This window comes from Pipistrellus hanaki (genome assembly GCF_964339955.1).
Source record: "Pipistrellus hanaki genome assembly, chromosome: 1".
NCBI lineage: Eukaryota > Metazoa > Chordata > Mammalia > Chiroptera > Vespertilionidae > Pipistrellus > Pipistrellus hanaki.
In genome coordinates, this window is record NC_140503.1 from 42,710,496 (window position 1) to 42,731,798 (window position 21,303).

Below are 21,303 nucleotides of genomic sequence, written 5' to 3' on the forward strand. Positions count from 1 at the left end.
TGTTCTCTGATTTTATATTCACTGAACAACCTTCTGATTTTAATGGGGTTCTACTAATTTTAAAGCAAAAGCACTCACTAGTTGCCCTAAGTGATGCAGTCAGTCCTCTTGGTAGTGCTACCTTTTATTGTCAGACAAGAGGCCTGGTGCACGAAATTCATGCTCAGGGGAGGGGGGTGGAGTGTCCCTCAGCCTAGCCTGCACCCTCTCCAATCTGGGACTCCTGGAGAGATGTCTGACTCACAATCCAGGACTGCTGGCTCCCAACTGCTCACCAGCCTGCCAGCCTGCTCACCCCCTAACCACTTCCCTGCCAGCCTGATTGACGCCTAACTTCTCCTACCAGCCCGATTGCCCCTGCAGGCCTGGTCCCCCCAACTGCTCTCCCCTGTAGGCCTGGGTTCCCCCCTCCCAACGCCCCTCCCCTGCAGGCCCAGTCACCCCCAATTTCCTTCTCTGCTGGCCTGGTCACCCCTAACTTAAGGTGACCAGATGTCCCGCTTTTGGCGGGACAGTCCCGATTTTTAACAATTTGTCCCTCATCAAAAATCGGGACTGTCCCGGCAAAAGCGGGACATCTGGTCACCTTACCCTAACTGCCCTCCCCTGCAGGCTTGATTGCCCCAACTCCCCTCCCTTGCAGGCCTGGTCCCTCCCCTGCTGGCCACCTTGTGTGCTGGAGTGACAATCCATTTGCATATTGCTCTTTTATTCCATAGGATTTCATACATTGCCCTTGACTTCCCTAGTCTCCCCAAAGTCTGTATACAGAAGCACTAGGTCACCAAGACCTCCCCACCCATCAGCAAAACAGAAAACTTAAGCTTTAGGACGAAGATAACAAATCAGTCCACGGATCTGCACGGAAACTACCAGAACGGCGGCCTGATGGCTGAGTCATCATTGCATTATGGGGAGCAAGACCATTCTCTGGCCCACAAGTTCTTGGCCACATCCCTTCCCTAAGGGCAGTGTTTCCCAAAGTGTGGTACGCACACCCCCAGGGGTAGGGGAAGAGTTTGGTGGGGGTACGTTGCACCGGGGTTTGGTGGGGATATGCACTGCACCGTGCTTAGCTGCGCCTAATTCTACATTCTCATGAGCACGAGGGGTACTCAGCGTTACGAAAATTATAGAAGGGGAACGCATATGTCAAAAGTTTGGGAAACTCTGCGCTTAGGGAAATAATTAGGAATTCTGAGCTCTCCCTCTGCTTCCTGAAAGGAGGGGTAGGGGGGTAGAGAGAGCCACGTGCTGGAGTGACCAAGAGGAAAAGTCTTGCCACGCAAATCGGCTCAGGTCAGCTAAGAAAAATGCCCATTGCGCTCAGTATGCGCACTCCCCCGGCAGCAGTTACAGTTTAAAAGGGGTGTGAGGAGGATGCGGTCCCCTGGTTCAGAGAACCTGAGGCGGGGAGTCTGAAGAGGGACGGAGAAGAGGGGCAGGTGTCAGAGGGGGCTGGGTTGGTGCACCAACGGGGCCGGTGAGGAGGAGACACAGTGTGAAGGGGTCACAGAGTTTCAGGAACCAGGGGAAGGGGGGCCAGAGCCCACAGGCAAATGGCGGAAGAGCCCGAGAATGGACAGGGAGGGAGGGAAGGGGCGGACACAGCTCGGCCTCAGCGAAGCTGGAGTTTTGTGAGGCGAGGGGTTATACATGCAGCACCGAGGACAGAGGGCCGCGCTGAGGAGAACGCGCCCCCTGGCGGCCTCGGAGCGGGCGCCTGGCCGCGCGGCCCCCGAAGCCCCGCCCCCGGCCCGCGCATGGTCCCGCTCCGGGTTCCCTGCGTCGCGCGGCCACTATAGTTCCGGCTGCGGCGCGCGGGCGGAAGCTTTATGCGGCCGGACTGCTCCGGCGTGGGGCGCCGGGTGAGTGGGGGAGGCCGGGGCTTCGGGGGTGTCTCCATCGCCTGTAGGACCTGTAGGAGCAGGGGTTCTAGGGGTGGGGAACCATGCGGGGCCAGCGCCCGGCTTTCCCGCTGCTCCGGCCGCCGCTCCGCGCGGTCTCTGCGGCGCCGGTTCCGGGGCCCTGCCCCCGGCCTCCCCCTTTCCGGGTCGCCTCCTCTGCACAAACCCCAGGATCTCGGACCTCGGCTCAGGCCTGGGCGCCTGAGAGCTAAACTGCCGAGAATCAATTCTTTATAAATAAGCAGGTGGTTATCTTAAGGGGAGCATTATAAATGGGCACTGATGGAGGCCTGGCACTGAGGCCGGAGTGGCGGCTAGGGTCTGTTATCAGGAGTGGACTGTGCTTGAGGAGACCCCTGCTTGTCCGGCGCGTTGTGTGCAAGCACTGTTTTGGGGGCAGGTGTGGGGCTGGGGTGGGAACTTGCAGGTGAGACTCACCCACGAGAGGAAGCCATCAGGCTCTCACAACAATGCCGGACTGTGGAGGGCAGGGGTTTTCTCTTTATCAGGCCTAAATTCGAGTGAACCATCCTTCAGAAACACTGAGGGGTATTTTTGTTTAGTTTTTTTTTTTTAATATATTTTAATGATTATTTTACAGAGAGGAAGAGAGAGGGACAGAGAGCTAGAAACATCGATGAGAGAGAAACATCCAACAGCCGCCTCCCGCACACCCCCCACTGGGAATGTGCCCACAACCAACGTACATGCCCTTGACTGGAATCGAACCTGGGACCTTTCAGTCTGCAGACCGATGCTCTATCCATTGAGCCAAACCGGTTTCGGCCTGAGTTCTTTTTTCTATGCCACAACCTGAGTTACTAAACTGGCTTCCCACCACGTGGCCATGGTGAAGCGGGGTTGTTTGCTGGCGGACACAGGTGCCTGGGCCAGGACAAGGGCATCTCTGGAGGTGTGTGCGGAGAGGGCAGGACTGCCTGTGAAGGGCACCCCTCCAGTGTTTAGCAGATTTCCTGGGCCAGACGTGCTTTCCTATACCCGATCTAACTGTCCTGTTCTCCGAAGAGACAAGGGTATCACTCCCTGTGATCCCCAACTTTCATTAACATAAAGGCCTCTATACGTGAATGGGACCCCCCAGAGATCTGCAGAAACTCTGGAAGTGGGCAGAGACTTAGGAGTCGCTTGGCTGAGGAGGAGGAAATGTGCTTCTGGTGTCCGAATTCATCAGGTGCTTGGCCAAAGAATTAACGTTATGTATGGTAATTAGGGGTAGTTCGTTAGTCATCAGATATTTGCCAAGTGCTTACTAGGTGCCACTGACTGTGATAGACTCGGAGGAGACATTGGTGGGCGAAATCTAAGTTGGTCTCCCTGCCCTTACTGGGTGTATTCTCTGACCCAATGTAGTTGAACCAACATTGTGCAGGGCCCAGCTGAGACCCAGAAAGGAAATTTAAAGAGAATAGTACCAATGTGACACACCTAAGCTGATGCGTTTGACACTAGAATAAAGTGACCAGACATCCCTCTTTGGGCGGGGCAGGCCCAATTTTTAACAATTTGTCCCGAGTCCCGAGGCGTTTTAAAACTGTCCCGATTTTTTATCTTTCCAAAAATCAGGACTGTTTTAAAACACCGCGGGACAAATTGTTAAAAATCGGACATCTGGTCACCTTACACTAGAAGAAACCTCAAGCTCTCAGAATTGGTAACTTGGACTTTGGACAGAGTTTTAAACAAACTTGGTTATCTGGCTCTCCAGCATGGTGGCCAGGAAGCAGCAACTTAGAGGGAGGATGATAACTGAGGATTCCTGAGAAAAAAGTGGAATGCAAGCTGATTATAAAAAGGCACCAAAACAGCACAACAGCCTGGATTTCTTGAACACAAAGCAGTGTTTCCATGTATGTTCTATACCTGTGGTTCCAACAAGGAGCACATGCCCCACAGGGTGGGGAGTGGAACGCAACTTTATTTTTAAGGGGGGCAATTCAAGAATGAGTTAACTGATTTTTTTGCATTTCTTATGGTTCTAGAGGCCTCATATATAGTATATAAATATATATTGCATATATTTATGCATTTCAGTTCTCTGTTATATGTTTTGAAAGTTTATTTGCTATTTTTTCATATCACTTTATTATTACTGGGGATATGCCCGCAACCAACATGCCCTTGACCGGAATCAAACCCCGGACCTTTCAGTCCGCAGGCCAACGCTCTATCCACTGAGCCAAACTGGTTTCGGCTAAATTGGATTCTTTGCTGTAGGGCTCAGCTTCTGTAATAAGGCCTGAACTCATTTTTCTTGAAAGACCGTTCCAGAACAGTGTTCTGCATCACACACTTGGGGGAATGCTATTATAAGTAAAACATCAGGGTGGCAATTGTTTGGGCAATTGTTGGTGTTTAGAGTGGTTATGTCAAGTCATCATAAGACGTGAATTATATGTTTAGCACACAATGTTTAAGAGGAATACACAATTTTTTCTATCAAAATGGTTAAATATTTTAGAATTCTAAAGTCTGGAAATGTACTTTATATCTCTAGTTTAGACTTTATTGATATTGGATACAAGAGGCATTATTGTATTTGAAGTGTATCTGAGGCCGCTCATTATGTGCTAAAGAGGTTTTTCCTACCTGACTCAGTCCCTGGCCCTCATTTATAACTTTGTTTCCATGAACCAATATATTCTGAGTCCATGCCAGCCCCCCTACCCCTTGCAGCCTATTTATACATGGACTTTTAAAATATCACACATTTGCAGTTGGAAATTGTACCAAAACAAGCAGTCTGGCCACTGTTAGGTGTTTTGAAGTAAGTTCCAAAAAAGAAATTAGTGAACATTAAATGTCTAACCTGTTTATGTCCATTCCGATTCTTTCCTAATTGTATATATACAATATGATATGAAGTTGTAATCAGTGTATACATATGATCCTGTGACCTGCTTTTCTCAGTTACTAATACTTTATATAAATATTTCTGATATCTACATGTGTCATTTATATGATGTTTTATTGTGTCATTAGACTGTACTTTGCTTACTAATAGCAAGCTGTGTTCCCAAGAGCAGGTCTGTGTATCTGTGACCTTTTTTCTTTATTTTTGAGACCAGACAGTTTTCTTTGTGCTAATTCTCAATCCATAAATTTAAAGAACTCTTTGTTTTCTCCATTTCTTCTACATTTTGACTCATACACAGTTTCATGAAATAATGCCAGCTGTCATACATACTCTTTACCTTTGTTCTTTTCCTTCCCAGTTAAAGCTTTGTTGTCTGTTTACATTCAGTGAATACTACTGAGGCTAATAGTCTTGCTTTTGTCATGCTTAATGATTTCCAGCTTTGTCTATTTTGGATTATGATTTTACTGGCCCTTTCATTTTTTTAAAATATATTTTATTGATTTTTTTTTTTTTTTTTTTTTTTTTACAGAGAGGAAGGGAAAGGGATACAGAGTTAGAAACATCGATGAGAGAGAATCATTGATCAGCTGCCTCCTGCACACCTCCTACTGGGGATGTGTCTGCAACCAAGGTACATGCCCTTGACTGAAATCGAACCTGGGACCTTTCAGTCCGCAGGCTGACACTCTATCCACTGAGCCAAACCGGTTAGGGGTAGCCCTTTCATTTCTGTATTTTACATTCATTTTAATTAAAAGATGGGGGTGACACCAGATAACAAGATAATTAAACATTTGCACTGTACTGTTGTATCTATTAAGATAGTGATGGTGTCCAAAAAGACTGGTTTGTTGTCAAAAAGTGCCACAAAGTGACAGATAGAAATGTTCTTTAATAAATTAAGTGTTGGAGAGGGGATGTAGGAGTGTTTATTATATTAAGTTTTATAAAATTTGGAACTGTGAAAGTCCAGAACTACCTGAATTTAATGTGTTTGTGTGTGTTTTTAATAGAAATACTTAAGGCCATTCTTGATTTATAGCCAGTTAGTGGGTGATTGCTTGCTTGCTTCCCTCCCACTAAATTCTCTAGATTTGCCCTCATCTCAACTTAAATGGAGTTTGCCTCCACTCATTTCTGGAAATTTGGTTAAAAACTGTGGTGGGGGGATAAAATACCTTGTACTCTCCATGACATATGCCCTAACCATGTTTATTTTCTACAGCATTTTTCTGTTTATAGCCGTCTGTCTGCGTTCTGGTTGGGAACGCGGGGCTCATTTTCATCATGCCAACAGTGGTGGTGATGGACGTCTCCCTTTCCATGACCCGACCTGTGTCCGTGGAGGGGTCAGAGGAATATCAGCGCAAGCACCTAGCAGCCCACGGTTTGACGATGCTGTTTGAGCACATGGCCACGAATTACAAGCTTGAGTTTACAGCCCTGGTGGTTTTCTCATCACTCTGGGAGCTGATGGTTCCCTTCACAAGAGATTATAACACCCTACAGGTATGAAAAGGAATGAGTTATTGTATGTATCAATTGTTTATCAAATTGATAGGGAGCAAAAAGTGTCATCATATTGTACTGAATATTTAAAACCTGGAATTATTGAATGATAAGTCTATGGGTGTAATATCTAAGTATAGCTATAAAACAAGGATTCACAACCATTAGGTTTTATGTCTTTGGTAAGGTTATGAGTTAGAGCTGTGAGCTGTCGCCTTATTTTCTTCTCTTAGTTTCCTGGAATTCTCAAGATGTAGTGGCCCATTCCCTAACGTTAATGTTCCCTAACAAAGCCTAGCACAGTGCCTTACCCATAGTGACCAGCCAATACGTGTTTGTGAAATTAAATTGAATAGTTTAATAATTGCTAGGCAATATCTGTGTAGTTTGATTTTTAAAGTGTAAGTAATAAAATTTTGTTAAATCATTTTTTATCTGACTTTTTCTAAGTGACTCAAAAGCTTTTTTTTTTTTTTTTTTAATTGCACTGGATTTCTTATAAGTGAGTAAACTAAGGATTTTGGATGTCCAGCAGTTCTGAAAGTTAGAGAACTCTTATGTGGATGGTACAGTTCTGGAGTCCAGATCTGTACTCTGGATTCAGATCTAGACTCTGACACTTCTAGGTATGAGACCTGGGAAAGTTACCTAATTCTGTACCTTAGTTTCCTCATTTTAAAAAATAGGTTAAGCCCTGGCCAGTGTAGTCAGTTTGTTGGGAGTCATCCCAGTCACAAGGAAGTTGCCAGTTAGATTCCTGATCAAGGAATGCCCAGGTTATAGACTTAATCCCCGATGGGGAGCATGCAGGAGGCAGCCTATCGATGTTGCTCTCTCACATTGATGTTTCTCTCTCCCTCTTCTTCTCTCTCTAGAAATAAATTATTCTTTTTTAAAAAATGGATAGGGTGTTATAATGAGTAAATGCATGTAAAGTGCTTAGAGTGATATTTAGGATATAGTTCTCAATAAATGTTGGCATTTTTTTAATGTATTTAAAAGTGCTTCATTTTAATTATTTCCTTCAAGGTCCACTTAGAAAGATATGAACTTGGTGGGCTGTTCACTCTCACCTGATAAAGAGGACAGAATGAAAGGAACCTCTATTCATTGTCCTTTATAGCTGAGGAAGTCTGATTACTGTTTTTAAAGACCTATGCTTTGGGACTCTAGAAACAATGTCCCCTATGTAATATGCATGCTTTTAACAGTTTATGTTGTTTTCTGATAACAAATTAAAATGAGCAATTTTATCTTCTACTTAATTAGGAAGCATTAAGTAATATGGATGATTATGATAAAACCTGCTTGGAGTCTGCATTAGTTGGTGTTTGCAACGTTGTTCAGCAAGAATGGGGTGGTGCAATTCCCTGCCAGGTAATTATCAATTATTTTTCATTGCTCTAAGTTAAAAACATTAACCACTGAGGTGCTTTGATTTTCTTTAAGCTCTAAAACAGAATGCAATGTAATTTCTACAAACTATGCTATATGCTAGTGTTGTCTTTTTAAAAGAAGGCACTAATCAACACTAATATGCTCAGCAAGGAGCACAATTGTGCCTTAAGGAAAGCATCCTCCTAGTAAATGGACTTCTTGAAAACTAGTATTATTTGTGTAAAATACAAAGGGCCCACAGTGGAATTTTAGAACACTCTCTGGAAGGGGTAATTTTAATTTTTTAAGTGATAGAATTTTAAACATCAGTACAATGTCATCTTAACTTTGTTATCTCAATGTAGCATTTACTCAGCCAACTTTTCACCATCTTAACTATCTGTTATCTAAAAAGTGAGGAGTATGAATGTCAGAAAATCAGTTGCCCTTAGAATCTATAGTAGATCCATATTAGCATCAAATGAGAGCAGAATAGTAGCTGAAAAAGAGAATTGAAAGTTTGCTGTACACAGGTAGTAGCATATAAGAAGTAGTAGCATATTTTAAGGAAAAAAGGTGCTAAGAGGAAAACCATAATACTGTAGTCTGCAACAAAAGTCAGCAAACTTTTCCTGTATTAGGCTTTGCAGGTGGCTGTGACAACTCCTCAACTTCACTTTCCTAGTGTGAAAGCAGCCATAGGTAATAAGTAAATATATGGGCATGCTGTGCTCCAGTAAAACTTTATTTACAAAATCAGGCAGTGGGCCATAGCGTATGATTTGTATTTTAGGGTCAAACAAAGGATTCCTCAGTAGTGTCAGTGGCATCACTGTGGGTAAGAGGAAGGTAGAGGTTGACTTATTCTTCCTAAATGCAGGACAAAGAAATACGGGAAATGATGGAACTGGTCTTTATCTTGATTGCAGAAGTGGTTTCATCACTAAAAGCATTTTTCAGAACTGTATACTAAAAAGGGTGAATTTTATTGCGTGTAAATTATATCTCAATATACGAAACTTTTTAAAAATTGATGGTTTGTTTGTTTTTTGCTGTAAAACCACCCTGTTTTATAAAATATGAACTAATGGGCTAATGAAGACCCTGAGCTACTGCTAAAAGGTTAAATCAAATCACTTTAATGGACCCTTGCTAAAAAATAAAAAAGCTAATAAATGTCTTTTAATTAATTTCTTTTCAGAAATAAAAATGTTTGTCACCTTATTTCATAAACATTATTTGGTAAATCCATACATACAGAATATCTAATTTCCTAACAATATTCTAAATAAATCAAGTTTTATTGTCAGTGTCTTCTGAACTGGAAGCTAGCAGGTAGCACAGTTTCATTTACTATTTCTTCAGTAGTTTTATTTTTTTAATTAAATATATTTGGGTGACATTGGTTAATAAAATTATACTGTATAGGTTTCAAGTGTACAATTCTACGATACATCATCTGTATATTGTGTGCCCTACCACACAAAGTCAAGTCTCCTCCTCCGTATGATAGTCTTCAGTAGTTTTAGAGAAGAAACTCAGAGAATTTGTGAACCAGAAAGACTTCTGCCTTTTAATGTTTTTTCTTCCTTTTCAGAAAGGAAGAATCTGAATTAGAGAGGTATTGTACCCTGAGGGCAAGGGCTGGGCCTGAATCCACTTTAACTTATTTGATGAGTTTTGGTACTGTAGACAATTCAAAACACTGCACTAGAGGTGGAAGTTATTAGTGATTATTTTTATAATCAATTACTGTGGAATTTATTTAAATGTGGAATTTTTTTAACCAACCTTTGAGATTGCTGGGCTGTCTTTATTATTTGAGTAAAATCTGTCTCATTTTGACATTCCATGAAATATTTCATTATCATAGAGTATCTAAAGAAACTAGTGGCAGAAGTAAATCATTAAATAGCAGTTATTGGTACCTAGAAGAGGAAATTACTTTGTAATCAATTGACTATCTTCCCAAAAGATGACATTGCTCCAAGTGACCTCTATGAAGTAAGCATTCTTGGGTTTTAGAAGTAGGTGCCAATCTTGGTACTTCACATGTTTTGTTATAAAAATGTGGCTCTCAAAAGAAATTTCAATCATACTGTTGATATTTGGCTCTGTTGACTAATGAGTTTGCCGACCACTGTCCACATAATTGCTTATATCTTAGCAGAGGTGGATTTTTCAGTATATATGCAATTAGGGAGAAATGAAATTACTAACTGTGGCTGCTTTAAATGAGTATGTTATTTTATATGTATAAACCTCTCTCTTATTGCAAACAGGTTGTTCTGGTGACAGATGGCTGTCTTGGCATTGGTAGAGGCTCGCTGCGGCATTCCCTAGCTACACACAATCAGCGAAGTGAGAGCAACAGGTTCCCACTACCTTTCCCCTTCCCATCTAAGTTATACATCATGTGTATGGCAAATTTGGAGGAGGTAATGCTTTTTACTAAGTTCTTTCCAGTTTGATTAGATATAGTTTAGGACTCGGTTTATTTTTTAGTATGTATACCCCCTTAGTATTATTAGATATTGCAGATACTATCACATTGAACTTCAGTGGTTTCAGCTGAGCTGATCAGTTATCTTTGAAAAGACCCTAGAGCTGAAACCGGTTTGGCTCAGTGGTAGAGCGTCGGTCTGCGGACTGAAGGGTCCCGGGTTCGATTCCGGTCAAGGGCATGTACCTTGGTTGCGGGCACATCCCCAGTAGGGAGTGTGCAGGAGGCAGCTGGTCGATGTTTCTCTCTCATCAACATTTCTAGCTCTCTATCCCTCTCTCCTCCTCTCTGTAAAAAATCAATAAAACATATTAAAAAAAAAAAAGAAAGAAAGAAAGAAAGAAAAGACCCTAGAACTCAAATGCTTTTTGAAAGTTGAAAGCACTGCCCCATTTTAGAAAATATAGTTAGAGTTATTATCCATCCTACTGCCCATGAAGATTCTTCAGATGCTGAAATATTCTTTTAAGTGTTGGATATTTCCATCGTTTAGGAATTCTTAAGTCCATGCCACCAGAAATATTGACAGAAGTGTGCTTTAATTTTTTTGGTAAATGTATATTTTATTAAACTCTATTTCCTGGTTATACTATTTTCATCAGGAAAGCTATTTTCATCTCAGTTTTTTTATCTGTAAAATGTAGATGATAATGGTACTTACCAAAGAGTTAGAAATACTTTGGAGGAAAGATACTATGTCAATACCAACCATGGTCATCTTTGAGAATCTTTGCAAAACTACATCTGAATGAAATAGCTCTACTGGTATCATTTTTTATATGACACTTCCTCTTTGGTAACTTTGAATCAATTTGTTATAGCTGTTTTCCTGTTCACATTGTTAAATTGTTACCAGACAGTGTCTGGTCGCCTCCTCCTCCCGCATTAGGTAAGGTGGCAGGGGAAGGTCTTAACAGAATATTCATTAGCTTCTCAGGTGTGCCCTTCAATTAATTGATTCATCAAAATGAGCATAAAGAGAAGTTAGGGGTTATTTTCTGGTTAATTTCATTTTTTTAAATGTCATCAAGAACGTCATTGAAGAGGGACCTGACCAAGGCCATTCTGTCCCAGGACAGTCTGTAATGTATAAACTATTTGCTCCTTAGTGTCCTTGGTAAGGAAAGATAAAACCTTGTGATTCATTAGCTAGCTGTAAGTTGCTCAGATTTTTTGGTTTTGCTTAATTATATTGTCTCAGTTTTCCATATTCTATTGTATTTGCCAAGGAATTTCTCTAGCATCTTATTCTTCTGCCTCAAAATAATCTCCATTATATTTGTTGTTTGTGTTACTGTGATGGGTATGACCTGAATGCTGTTAATAATCTGGTATTTTGTGCTACTTTAAACAACTCAGCTGTTTTGCTTTGTAGCTTCAGAGCACTGACTCCTTGGATTGCCTTGAACGTCTCATAGATTTAAATAATGGCGAAGGGCAGATTTTTACTATTGATGGCCCCCTATGCTTGAAAAATGTTCAGTCTATGTTTGGGTGAGTATGTACTTAGAGGCTTTTTTTGCCTTATTATCATTATAATTTGATATGCAGCAATAATATGTATTTTACCACTTCTAATTGTGTCATTTCAATTGCCCCAAGTTTCACATTTTTCAGATAAAATGCTTGGTAGTGATTTTTAAAAGTTTATTCCCTTTTGAATTAAACATGACTAAATCTATATTGACTTCCTTACAAAGACTCAACAATTTCAAAGATCAACTTGCCTTAGGACTTTTCAGAATTGAAATTGCTTCACCAAAAATGTCAGGTTTTGTTCTGTTTCAAAATAGTCACATCGTTTTGGAGTCAACTCAAAGGGAAAACAGCTTAGCATTTTGAAAAAAATTACTTGAAAAAAATTATAGGTATCATCTCACGCTTCCTCTAATAATTAATCATCATATTCTAGAAAACTGATAGATCTGGCATACACGCCTTTCCATGCTGTTCTCAAGTGTGGCCACCTGACGGCAGATGTGCAAGTCTTCCCCAGGCCAGAACCTTTTGTTGTAGATGAGGAAATCGATCCTATCCCTAAAGTCATTAACACAGGTAACTCTTTAAAACGTCCTTCTCAGTTCTCCTGTTATCCTGACTTTTTCCTAACTTTTGACTTTTACTCCTCTCTATCCAAGATAATTGAAAAGAAATGTAAATTCTGATACAAGGATGCTGTCATCATCAGTTATACACTTTGGAAGTGAGGATGCACTGCCTAAGGTGTAGCAGCATCCTCGTATCAGAATTATAGGAAGACTTATAATATAACCTTTCTATTCATCATATTTGAATTCCATATCTAAATATTGTGTTTATGAAATCTAGTACATAGAAAATAGTGTACTTTTCTATAGAACTAATTAATTCTATGTTGACTTATCCTTTTCAGATTTGGAAATAGTGGGATTTATTGATATAGCTGATATTTCCAGTCCTCCAGTTCTGTCCAGACATCTGGTCCTACCTATAGCACTTAACAAAGGTGAGTTCTCTTCCTGTTCAGTGATACATATGAAGTATCTTATTGTCTAAAATTATTCTTAAATGTCAGATAATAGAGTAGCCCATTTTGCAGAATTTTGGAGAAAGGAATAGTTATTGGTTTGGATTGAATTTTTAAAAAATGGAATATTGCCTCTTCTACTAGAAAACTAACTCTGCAGCCTTACACTGTGGAAAGCATATTGACACATATTTATTGTGTATTGTTTTGTTAATTTACAGTGGAGGTCCTCTTTAGAAATGAGAATGCTTTGTCCCTAATCCAAGGCTCTGCCTTTCCTGGTAGGATGGCGAGGAAGCCAAAGTGATTCTTAGAGGTTGCCTGATAAATACGGAGTCAAATACAGCTCCATAAGGAGAGAAACTACACCTGTGCTCTACCATTGATACTCAGTAAATGTAAATACTATGGAATAAAATGGAAGAATCCAGTCCCTTGTGAGACTTCATTACTACAAAATAAAGCTCTCCAAGAACTGTAAAGTTATGTCCCCCAAATTAAACATCTCTGGAGAATGTTAGTCTCTAACACTTTAAACTTATTTTCTTTGTTCTAGGTTGACCATCCACTTTATGTTCATCAGCTTTCTCCAAGAAGCATATGTAGTCAGTCAGGTTTCTACTCACTGAGTTATGATCACATTCTGTTGATGGTGGTTGTCTCAGTTGTAAAATTGGGTATTCCATAACCTTCAATCACACATGCATAGACAGAATCTTGAAATGTGCCCAAAGATGGCTTATAGTGATTATTGTTCATAATTTATCTTATTGTTCTTGATACTAATATTAATAACCAAGTTTTCCTTACTTCTAAGGTCTAGAGATGGCGGGAAAGGAGGCAGGGATTCTGCATGTCCATATAAATTGCCAACAAAGTGGGCAAAATGAAGAGTTTATGTAGGGGAACAGTGGAAAGAAAAGTGTGGGAAGGCAGAATGGGGCCATGTCTTAAGGGCTTTTGAATGTCAAGCTAAACTGGGCAAATTCTTCCTATTGAATTAAAACGTCTTTGATAAGATTGAGTGGGCAGATAGTTCCAAAGGGAAGTTAATTGTAGGAAGATTCATTTGTCAGCAGAGTGCATGAGAGAACCTGGTGTTGGAGAGTCAGATCAAGAAGTTTATGGAGTAACACTCTTCATCTTGTGGGTGGCTCCCATCCATGTGCTGCCTGAAGGCTATCAGTTGAGAATGCTCTCACTATCTCTGATTATGTGGTTCTGTTTAGAAGGTACTTGAAACTCCCAGAGAGCACCTAGCTAAGTATCCTAGTAAAAGTTGTGGAAAGCTAATTTTTGCATGTATCAGTTTCACTAAAATGTAATTCACATACTATACATTTCACCCATTTAAAGTATACAAATCAGTACCTTTTAGTATAGCTGCAGAATTGTGCAACCATCACCACAATTCATTTTAGAATCAGAATTTTAAAACCCCTAAGCCCTTCATCTTCCTCCAGTAACTGATAGTGTCCTTTCTGTCTATACAGTTGCCTCTTCTGGATGTTTCATATAAATGGAATTCATAAAACATGTGAAAACTGATTTTTTTTATGGACATAGGAACACCAGAATATGAGCTTTCCTTTTACAAATCCATTTACTTTCCTTCCAAGGCTAGAGACAGCCAACAGTATAATTGGGGTTTGGGATTTTTGTAGCAAATCTCAGTCTGACCTGTTTCCTCTTCTTTTCACAGAAGGTGACGAGGTGGGTACTGGCATAACTGATGATAATGAAGATGAAAATTCAGCTAATCAGATTGCAGGCAAAATTCCCAACTTCTGTGTCCTGCTCCATGGCAGCCTAAAAGTGGAAGGAATGGTAGCAATAGTTCAGCTAGGGTAAGAAATGTTGTTTTCCTTTTGTTGAGTGGGAGAATCAATTAACAAAGTGAAGTATTTCCCAGACTTTTCTGAAAAAAATAGAAAGGTCCTTGTCTCCTTTTCCCTCTCCGTGCCATACCCTCCCCACCTACCATCGCCTTCTAAATTGTTCTCAATTATCCCCTAAAGCAGGGATGGGGAACCTTTTTTCTGCCAAGGGCCATTTGGATATTTATAACATCATTCGAGAGCCATACAAAATTATCAACTTAAAAATTAGCCTGTATTTGGTCAAACATTTCATTAACTCACTCCTCATGCCTTGGCAGGGCCAGACCAAATGATTTCGAGGGCCTTGCACAGCCCTTGGGCCAGACATTTCCCACCCCAACCCTAGATTAAGTAAGAAAGCCTTTTAATGATATGCTTTTAAATTATAGAAGTTTTCTTCTATTTTATCTGGGAACCTAGATTCCGTTATAACAAGGCTACCAACTTGCTATTAGGATCTACCAACTTGCTATTATGCAGTGTTCACAGACTCCTCAGCTACAAAATGAGGAGGTAGAATTAAATGAAAAAAGATGCTGATAAAATTCATTGAGCATTTACCGTATGCCAAGCACTCCTGTGTGCTCCTTACACACATTAACATATTTAATCTCTCAAACACTACACAGGAGGTGTTGATGTTATTCCCTTTCTGTAGATGAGAAACTGAGGCATAAGAGGTCAAGGACCTTGCTCAAGGTCACGTGGCTAGTAAATGGAAGAGCCAGGATTCTTACCTATGCATTTTTACTCCAGAGTCCAGGCTTATAACCACTCTGCTGTATTCCTCCCCTGAGAGGAAAGCCCTTATAGCTTCTATATTCATGGCAGTCTTGAAATTTGCAAAGCTACCTGCTTCCCTTTCTGTAATATCTGTTGTTAGAAAGAAGAGGTGACTGAGCATTTGTGGCCATTGCCTGGGATAGACTGATATGAGGTCAGAGGAAGTATGGCTCCATTTCTGCTTGTGTTCAAATTAGTTAGAACAAAAAAAAAAGAATGCAGTTCTTTTTAGGTATTGGTTTGCTGTATTTCTTGGTACCAAACTTACTTGCGCTGGCTCTGAAAATGAGAAACACCTGGCATCCTTTGTGAATTGGGAGCAGAGCTGGGTGATGGCTTTGTGCCTTTTGTTACAGGGTCTTCTCTGTGTTATTGCTGCTGTGAATGACTCATGGAGGCAGCTGGAAAGACCACTAGATCACAGCCCTTACTCCTTCACCAAGCCTGCAGCTGCCTCCTGTCCTTGTGATTGTTTTCTCTTTTAAGACTGCTTTGCCCTAGCCAGTTTGGCTCAGTGGATAGAGTATTGGCCTGCTGACTGAAAGGTCCCAGGTTCAATTCCAGTCAAGGGCACGTACCTCAGTTGCAAGCTCTTCCCTGGCTGGGACCCTGGTCGGGGCACATGCAGGAGGCAACCAATCGATATATTTCTCTCACATTGATATTTCTCCGTCTTTCTCTCTTCCACTCTCTCTAAAAATCAATGGAAAAATATCCTTAGGAGAGGCTTAAAAATAAACAAATAACTGCTTTTGAGTTCATATCTAAATAATTGAATAAAAATGCATGTCCCAGAGGAATGGTGATATTAGGGGGCAGCAGTATGCATTTTCAGGTTTAGGATTTGGCTTTAGTAAAAGTAATATACCTGATTTCAAAGCTGAAGCTTATTTAACTTGTTAGACTTATTTAACTTGACAGTCACAGGCTTGATATTCTTCTGATTTTTCATCTTCTCTCCACCTAGTCCTGAATGGCATGGAATGCTCTACTCCCAAGCTGACAGCAAGAAGAAATCAAACCTCATGATGTCCCTCTTTGAGCCTGGCCCAGAACCTCTCCCATGGCTAGGGAAAATGGGACAGTTGGGTCCTATTTCAGGTATAATGCAGATCAGATTTTATTGATCTTGACTTTGTTTTCCTCTCTGCTATTCTGAATAGCTCTGACTATAGTCAGAGAGCTGCGTGATCTCCCTATGGGTGTGCTGTGGTCTCTGATGCTGGATGTGTAAATGGAAAACTCCAAGAGAGTTTGATGTTTGAACTTTTTAACTTTGTAACTCAGGGGAAACTGTCTTTTAGGTTGTTTTAATTACATATAAATGCTATAAATGCTTAGAGTAAAATTCAACTCTCTATAAACATTTTTCTTTCATCTAAAATTACCTTAGTGTAATTTTCAACCCAGATAATCCCCAGTGATTCCTAGGTAATTTAATCCCCTTCCTTCTTGGAACTGTTTTCCTTGGCTTTCCTAACATTGCATTTCCTTATACTTAGTCTTTTTCTTCAGCAACTTTTTTTTTTCTGGCATCTTTTCTTCTTCTTGCCTCATGATGTTTTTTGCCTTTTTCTCTTGCATTAATATACTCTCCTGGTTATTAAATTGGCCATTATAGCTTCAGAGTCCCCCAAATCTATAAATCTAGTCCTGCTTGATCTTTCCCTGGAATTTGCATATTGTATTTCCACTTTCCATTGGACTTCTCCACCTGGATATTCTGCCACAGTCCCAAGCTCAGTGTGTTTGTTATAGAAACCATTGTCTCAACCCTCCCCTCTTGAACTGTTCCTTCTTCTGATTTTCCTACTTTTTCTAATAGAGGCCTTTTACCTTTATACTCCTAGGTACACAGGTTCCAACTATAGACATCCTTATCTCATTTGGGCCCATTTCACTTCAGGAACTTCTACCAAGCAACCTATTTTGTGCTAAGTCTAGGGGGATAAAAGAGTTAGCAAGAGTTACTCAAGCAGAAACCGGATAGAGCGCCGACCTGCGGACTGAAGGGTCCCAGGTTCAATTCCGGTCAGGACATGTACCTTGGTTGCGGGCACATCCCCAGTGGGGAGTGTGCAAGAGGCGGCTGATCGATGATTCTCTCTCATCGATGTTTCTAACTCTCTGTCCTGCTCTCTCTTCCTCTCTGTAAAAAATTAGTAAAATATATTAAAAATTTAAAAAAAAAAAAAAAAGAGTTATTCAAAGTCCAGTGGAAAGTTGAATAATAAACACTGGCTGACACAGGGTCAGAGTTGGCCTGCAGGAGAGGATGATCACTTCTGCCTAGAGGACTCAGGAAAATCTCACAAGACCCTGGCCAACTTTTGGGGGAGAGGGGAGAGACAGAGGAATTTGGTGAGCCAGAGAAGGAAGAAATGGCATCCTGGACAAATGAAACCCCTATAGAAAAGAAAGCACAAACTGGTTGGGGGGGGGGGGGGGGCCTTGGAAGGCCAGAGGGTAGGTTAGAGGTTGGCAGTGGCTGGAGCAGGGCAGGCCTCATCTGAAATGTGAAGAGCTGAAACTTTATTCTGCTGATGTTGGAAAGCCACCAAAGGGGAGTAATCTATCAGATCCTCTGGCTACAATGAGAAGAGTGGAGGTACCAGTTAGAAAACTTTGTATTCTAGGTACTAGTGCCCCCTGGTATTGTGCAATATGACCAAAATCCAAGTGAGCGATAGTAAATTTGCATTTAGAAAAATAACTGTGAAATGTGGATTTGAAAAGGTAAGGACACCCTGCAGTAAGAAGTCGACTGTGATAGTCCTGGAGATGTGAAGGTGGAGCCAGAACAAAGGGTAGTGGCTGGGGACAGTGGATGGGATCCAGGCAAGTCATACTAATATTTATAAGAAAGAATAAAGGAAAGATAAGAATTAAAAATGATCCCAGGTTTCTGACCTTGGCTGCAGGGTGAAAGGTGGTACTATTAATTAAAACAGAGAACAGGAATAAGAGTAGATTTGGTAAGAATATATTTTGTGCATGTTGAGTTTATGTCTATGAGATTCAGATGGAGGTGCCTAGAGACAACTCGTATATGAACCTAGAGTTCAGCAGAGAGGGCAGAGCTGGAAATAAAATTTTTCATCACAAATACATCACTGATTGCTAAATGGTGAGAATGAGGGGGATTACTTAGGTCCAAAATTTGAGTTTTCATGTACAAAAATAAACCTGGAGAACTTGTATAAAAATTCTGTTTCCTGGGCCCTCACATACAGAGATTCTGATTCAGTAGGTCTGGATTCAGGCCTAGGAACTTGCAGTTTTAATATTATCCCCATGATTACAATCCAGGTGATCTATGCTCTAAGAAGCTCCAGCCTTAGCAAAGTATACAGATTAAGGGGGAAAAGAGAGCTAGAAAGGGCCAACCTTGGGGACAGTGGAAAGGGTGCTAATAAAGGAAAATGAGAGGGAATAGGCAGATGAAAGAGGGAAAGTAGAAGTGATGTCGCAGAAGCCAAGAGAACAACGAGACAAGAAGGAAGTACGGTGTCTCATACACTGTGCATGCTTGTCTTTTGAGCTCTAAGGATGCCTTTTCCATTGAAGCCTATAGAAGATTTTAACTACATATAGGCCCAGATGGTAGGCCAAGATTCAGCAAACTTTTTCAGAAAAAGAACAAGATAGTAAACATTTTAGGCTTTGCAGACCATATGGCCTCTGTCATAATTACTAAGCTCTGCCATTTGTAGCACCATATGTGCATAAATGATAGTGACTGTATTCCAAAAAGTATTACTTATGGATACCAGAATTTGAATTTTATATAATTTTCATGTATATTTCATGAAATATTATTCTTTTTATTTCTTTACCCAGCATTTAAAAATACAAAAACCATTCTTAACTCAAAAATAGGCAACAGGTCATGGTTTGCCAGCTCTTGAGCTAGGATGCAGGGGCTGGGTTTTAAAGCTCACACTGGGACAGGAGACATGACTTTGGTTCCAAACAAAACAGAATTGAGTTCTGTGAGTAAAGCTAAGAATATGGAAGGTACACCCTCAGTGAGAGGATGGCAAGAATTCTACCCTTTTTTTTTTTTCTATCTACTTTTTCTAGATATAAAGAAATTTTAAAATCTTCTATGAGAAATTAAAACCCAAGTCCTGCGCCATGCAGACTGATACTACCCATTCTGAAATGGGGATTTCTAAAACCAAACCATACAAAACTGGTTCTGAAGCAATGAAACCCTCGGTGCATCCTCCAGAAGTTCATACAGTGGCTCTGTAGGAACACCTCTACAGCCCAGGGCAAAAGGACTTGCACAGAAAAATCCCCGATATGATGAGATCATAATTTGAAAACAGTTTCCAAATCATGAAAGGATTTTTTCTCCTTTGAAGGAATGCCAACAGAGTGATTGATTAGCACCCTGAGAATTAAATCTGAAATAAACTGTGGAATGAGTGTTTTAAAGATTGAAGAGTTTTAGGAAGGACTAAAAACCATGAGGTAAGAAGAGGACACTATAAATCAGGAGTCATTTGATCATGACAGTTAGGAAATGATTGGTGGCTTGATAAAGTAGCTTCAGTAAGTAGCCAGGACATAGGTTGAGGATGAATTAGATATGAGGAAAAGAAGATGACAAGTCTGGCCACCAAGAGTTGGAGGAGAACACAAGGGCAGAAGCAGTGTGTGTGTGTGTGTTTAACCATTCCTCACCTTCATCTATTCTCTCTAGCATCCTTATGTTCATTCTGCCTTTCATTCTCACTGCTCTTGCCTTGTTTTGGCTTTCTTTACCCTTCCCTTAGGTCAGAGGTCAGCTAATATGGCATGCAGGTCAAATTAGCCCACTGCCTGTTTTATAAATAAAGTTTTATTACACAGGCACACTCATTCCTTTCGTATTGTCTATGGCTGCTCTCCTGCTCCAGTGGCAGAGGAAAGTAGTTATAAAGAGACCATATCATCCACAAAGCCTAAAATATTTATAGTCCAGCCCTTTACGGAAAAAGATTGCTCACCCCTGACCTAGACTATTGTGATAGTTTTCACCACAGATGCCTGTCCATAATCTAAGATAGTAGCATTCACATTTCTTTCTGATCTGGCTTCCAACCTAGCAGTGCTTGGCTTGTTACATGCATTCTTCATTCAGATTGGACTGGTGTTTACTCTGCCATATTCAAGTTATTATTTTCCTCCCTCTGGGTCTGTTCTTTTTGTTTTGTTTTGTTTTTTGTTTTAATTTAAAAGGTTTATTAGAAGTGTTGCCTTGTGAGTTATACCTGAAGCTTTCCCTTGGTTTGGTTTCTGGTTAACTTCAGTTACAATAGCAGTGATCGCTCGGTACAATACTGGTTTCATATACACGTCCAAATATCATGCATACAAATGTGGTGGTGTGTTTTTTTGTTTTGTTTTTTATTGTCTAAAGTTTTATGTATGTCTTCTTTTCCCCAATTGATCTTCCCTCCCCCCACCATTCCCACCCTGGGCAAGCCCCCACCATCCCAGTGTCTGTGTCCGTTGGTTATGCTAATGTGCATGCATACAAGTCCTTTGGTTACTCTCTAACCTCCCCACCTCCCCTGCCATTTGTCTCTGGATCTATTTTTGTTCATCAAATTGTGTTGATCATTATATCCCACATATGAGTGAGATCATGTGATATTTATCTTTCTCCGCCTAGCTTATTTCACTTAGAATAATGCTCTCCAGTCCCATCCATGCTGTTGCAAATGGTAAAAGTTCCTTCTTTTTCATAGCAGCATAGTATTCCATTGTGTAGATGTACCACAGTTTTTTCATCCACTCATTTGCTAATGGACACTTAGGCTGTTTCCAAATCTTAGCTATTGTAAATTGTGCTGTTATGAACATAGGGGTGCATATATCCTTCCTGATTGGTGTTTCTAGTTTCTTGGGATATGGTCCTAGAAGTGGGGTTCCTGGGTCAAATGGAAGTCCCATTTCTAAATTTTTGA

The 21,303-nt window shown here is 40.7% G+C and overlaps 1 protein-coding gene across 3 annotated transcripts in view; it reads left to right on the forward strand.

Annotated features, from left to right (window-relative positions):
* The first annotated feature begins 1,764 nt into the window (after window positions 1-1,764).
* The window catches only part of INTS14 (integrator complex subunit 14), a 29,938-nt gene continuing 10,399 nt past the window's right edge, over window positions 1,765-21,303 (forward strand). The window contains exons 1-9 of one of the 3 annotated variants that reach the window (XM_084887319.1): window positions 1,765-1,868; window positions 6,011-6,294; window positions 7,564-7,671; window positions 9,954-10,109; window positions 11,550-11,668; window positions 12,087-12,229; window positions 12,567-12,659; window positions 14,383-14,527; window positions 16,311-16,444. In XM_084887319.1, the coding sequence (XP_084743445.1) occupies window positions 6,073-6,294; window positions 7,564-7,671; window positions 9,954-10,109; window positions 11,550-11,668; window positions 12,087-12,229; window positions 12,567-12,659; window positions 14,383-14,527; window positions 16,311-16,444 (1,120 nt within the window). In that variant the 5' untranslated portion in view covers window positions 1,765-1,868; window positions 6,011-6,072. Of the gene's footprint in view, window positions 1,869-2,015; window positions 2,153-3,491; window positions 3,776-6,010; window positions 6,295-7,563; window positions 7,672-9,953; window positions 10,110-11,549; window positions 11,669-12,086; window positions 12,230-12,566; window positions 12,660-14,382; window positions 14,528-16,310; window positions 16,445-21,303 lie in introns of those variants that run through there. The other 2 variants (XM_084887321.1, XM_084887320.1) reach the window with 2 other exon arrangements.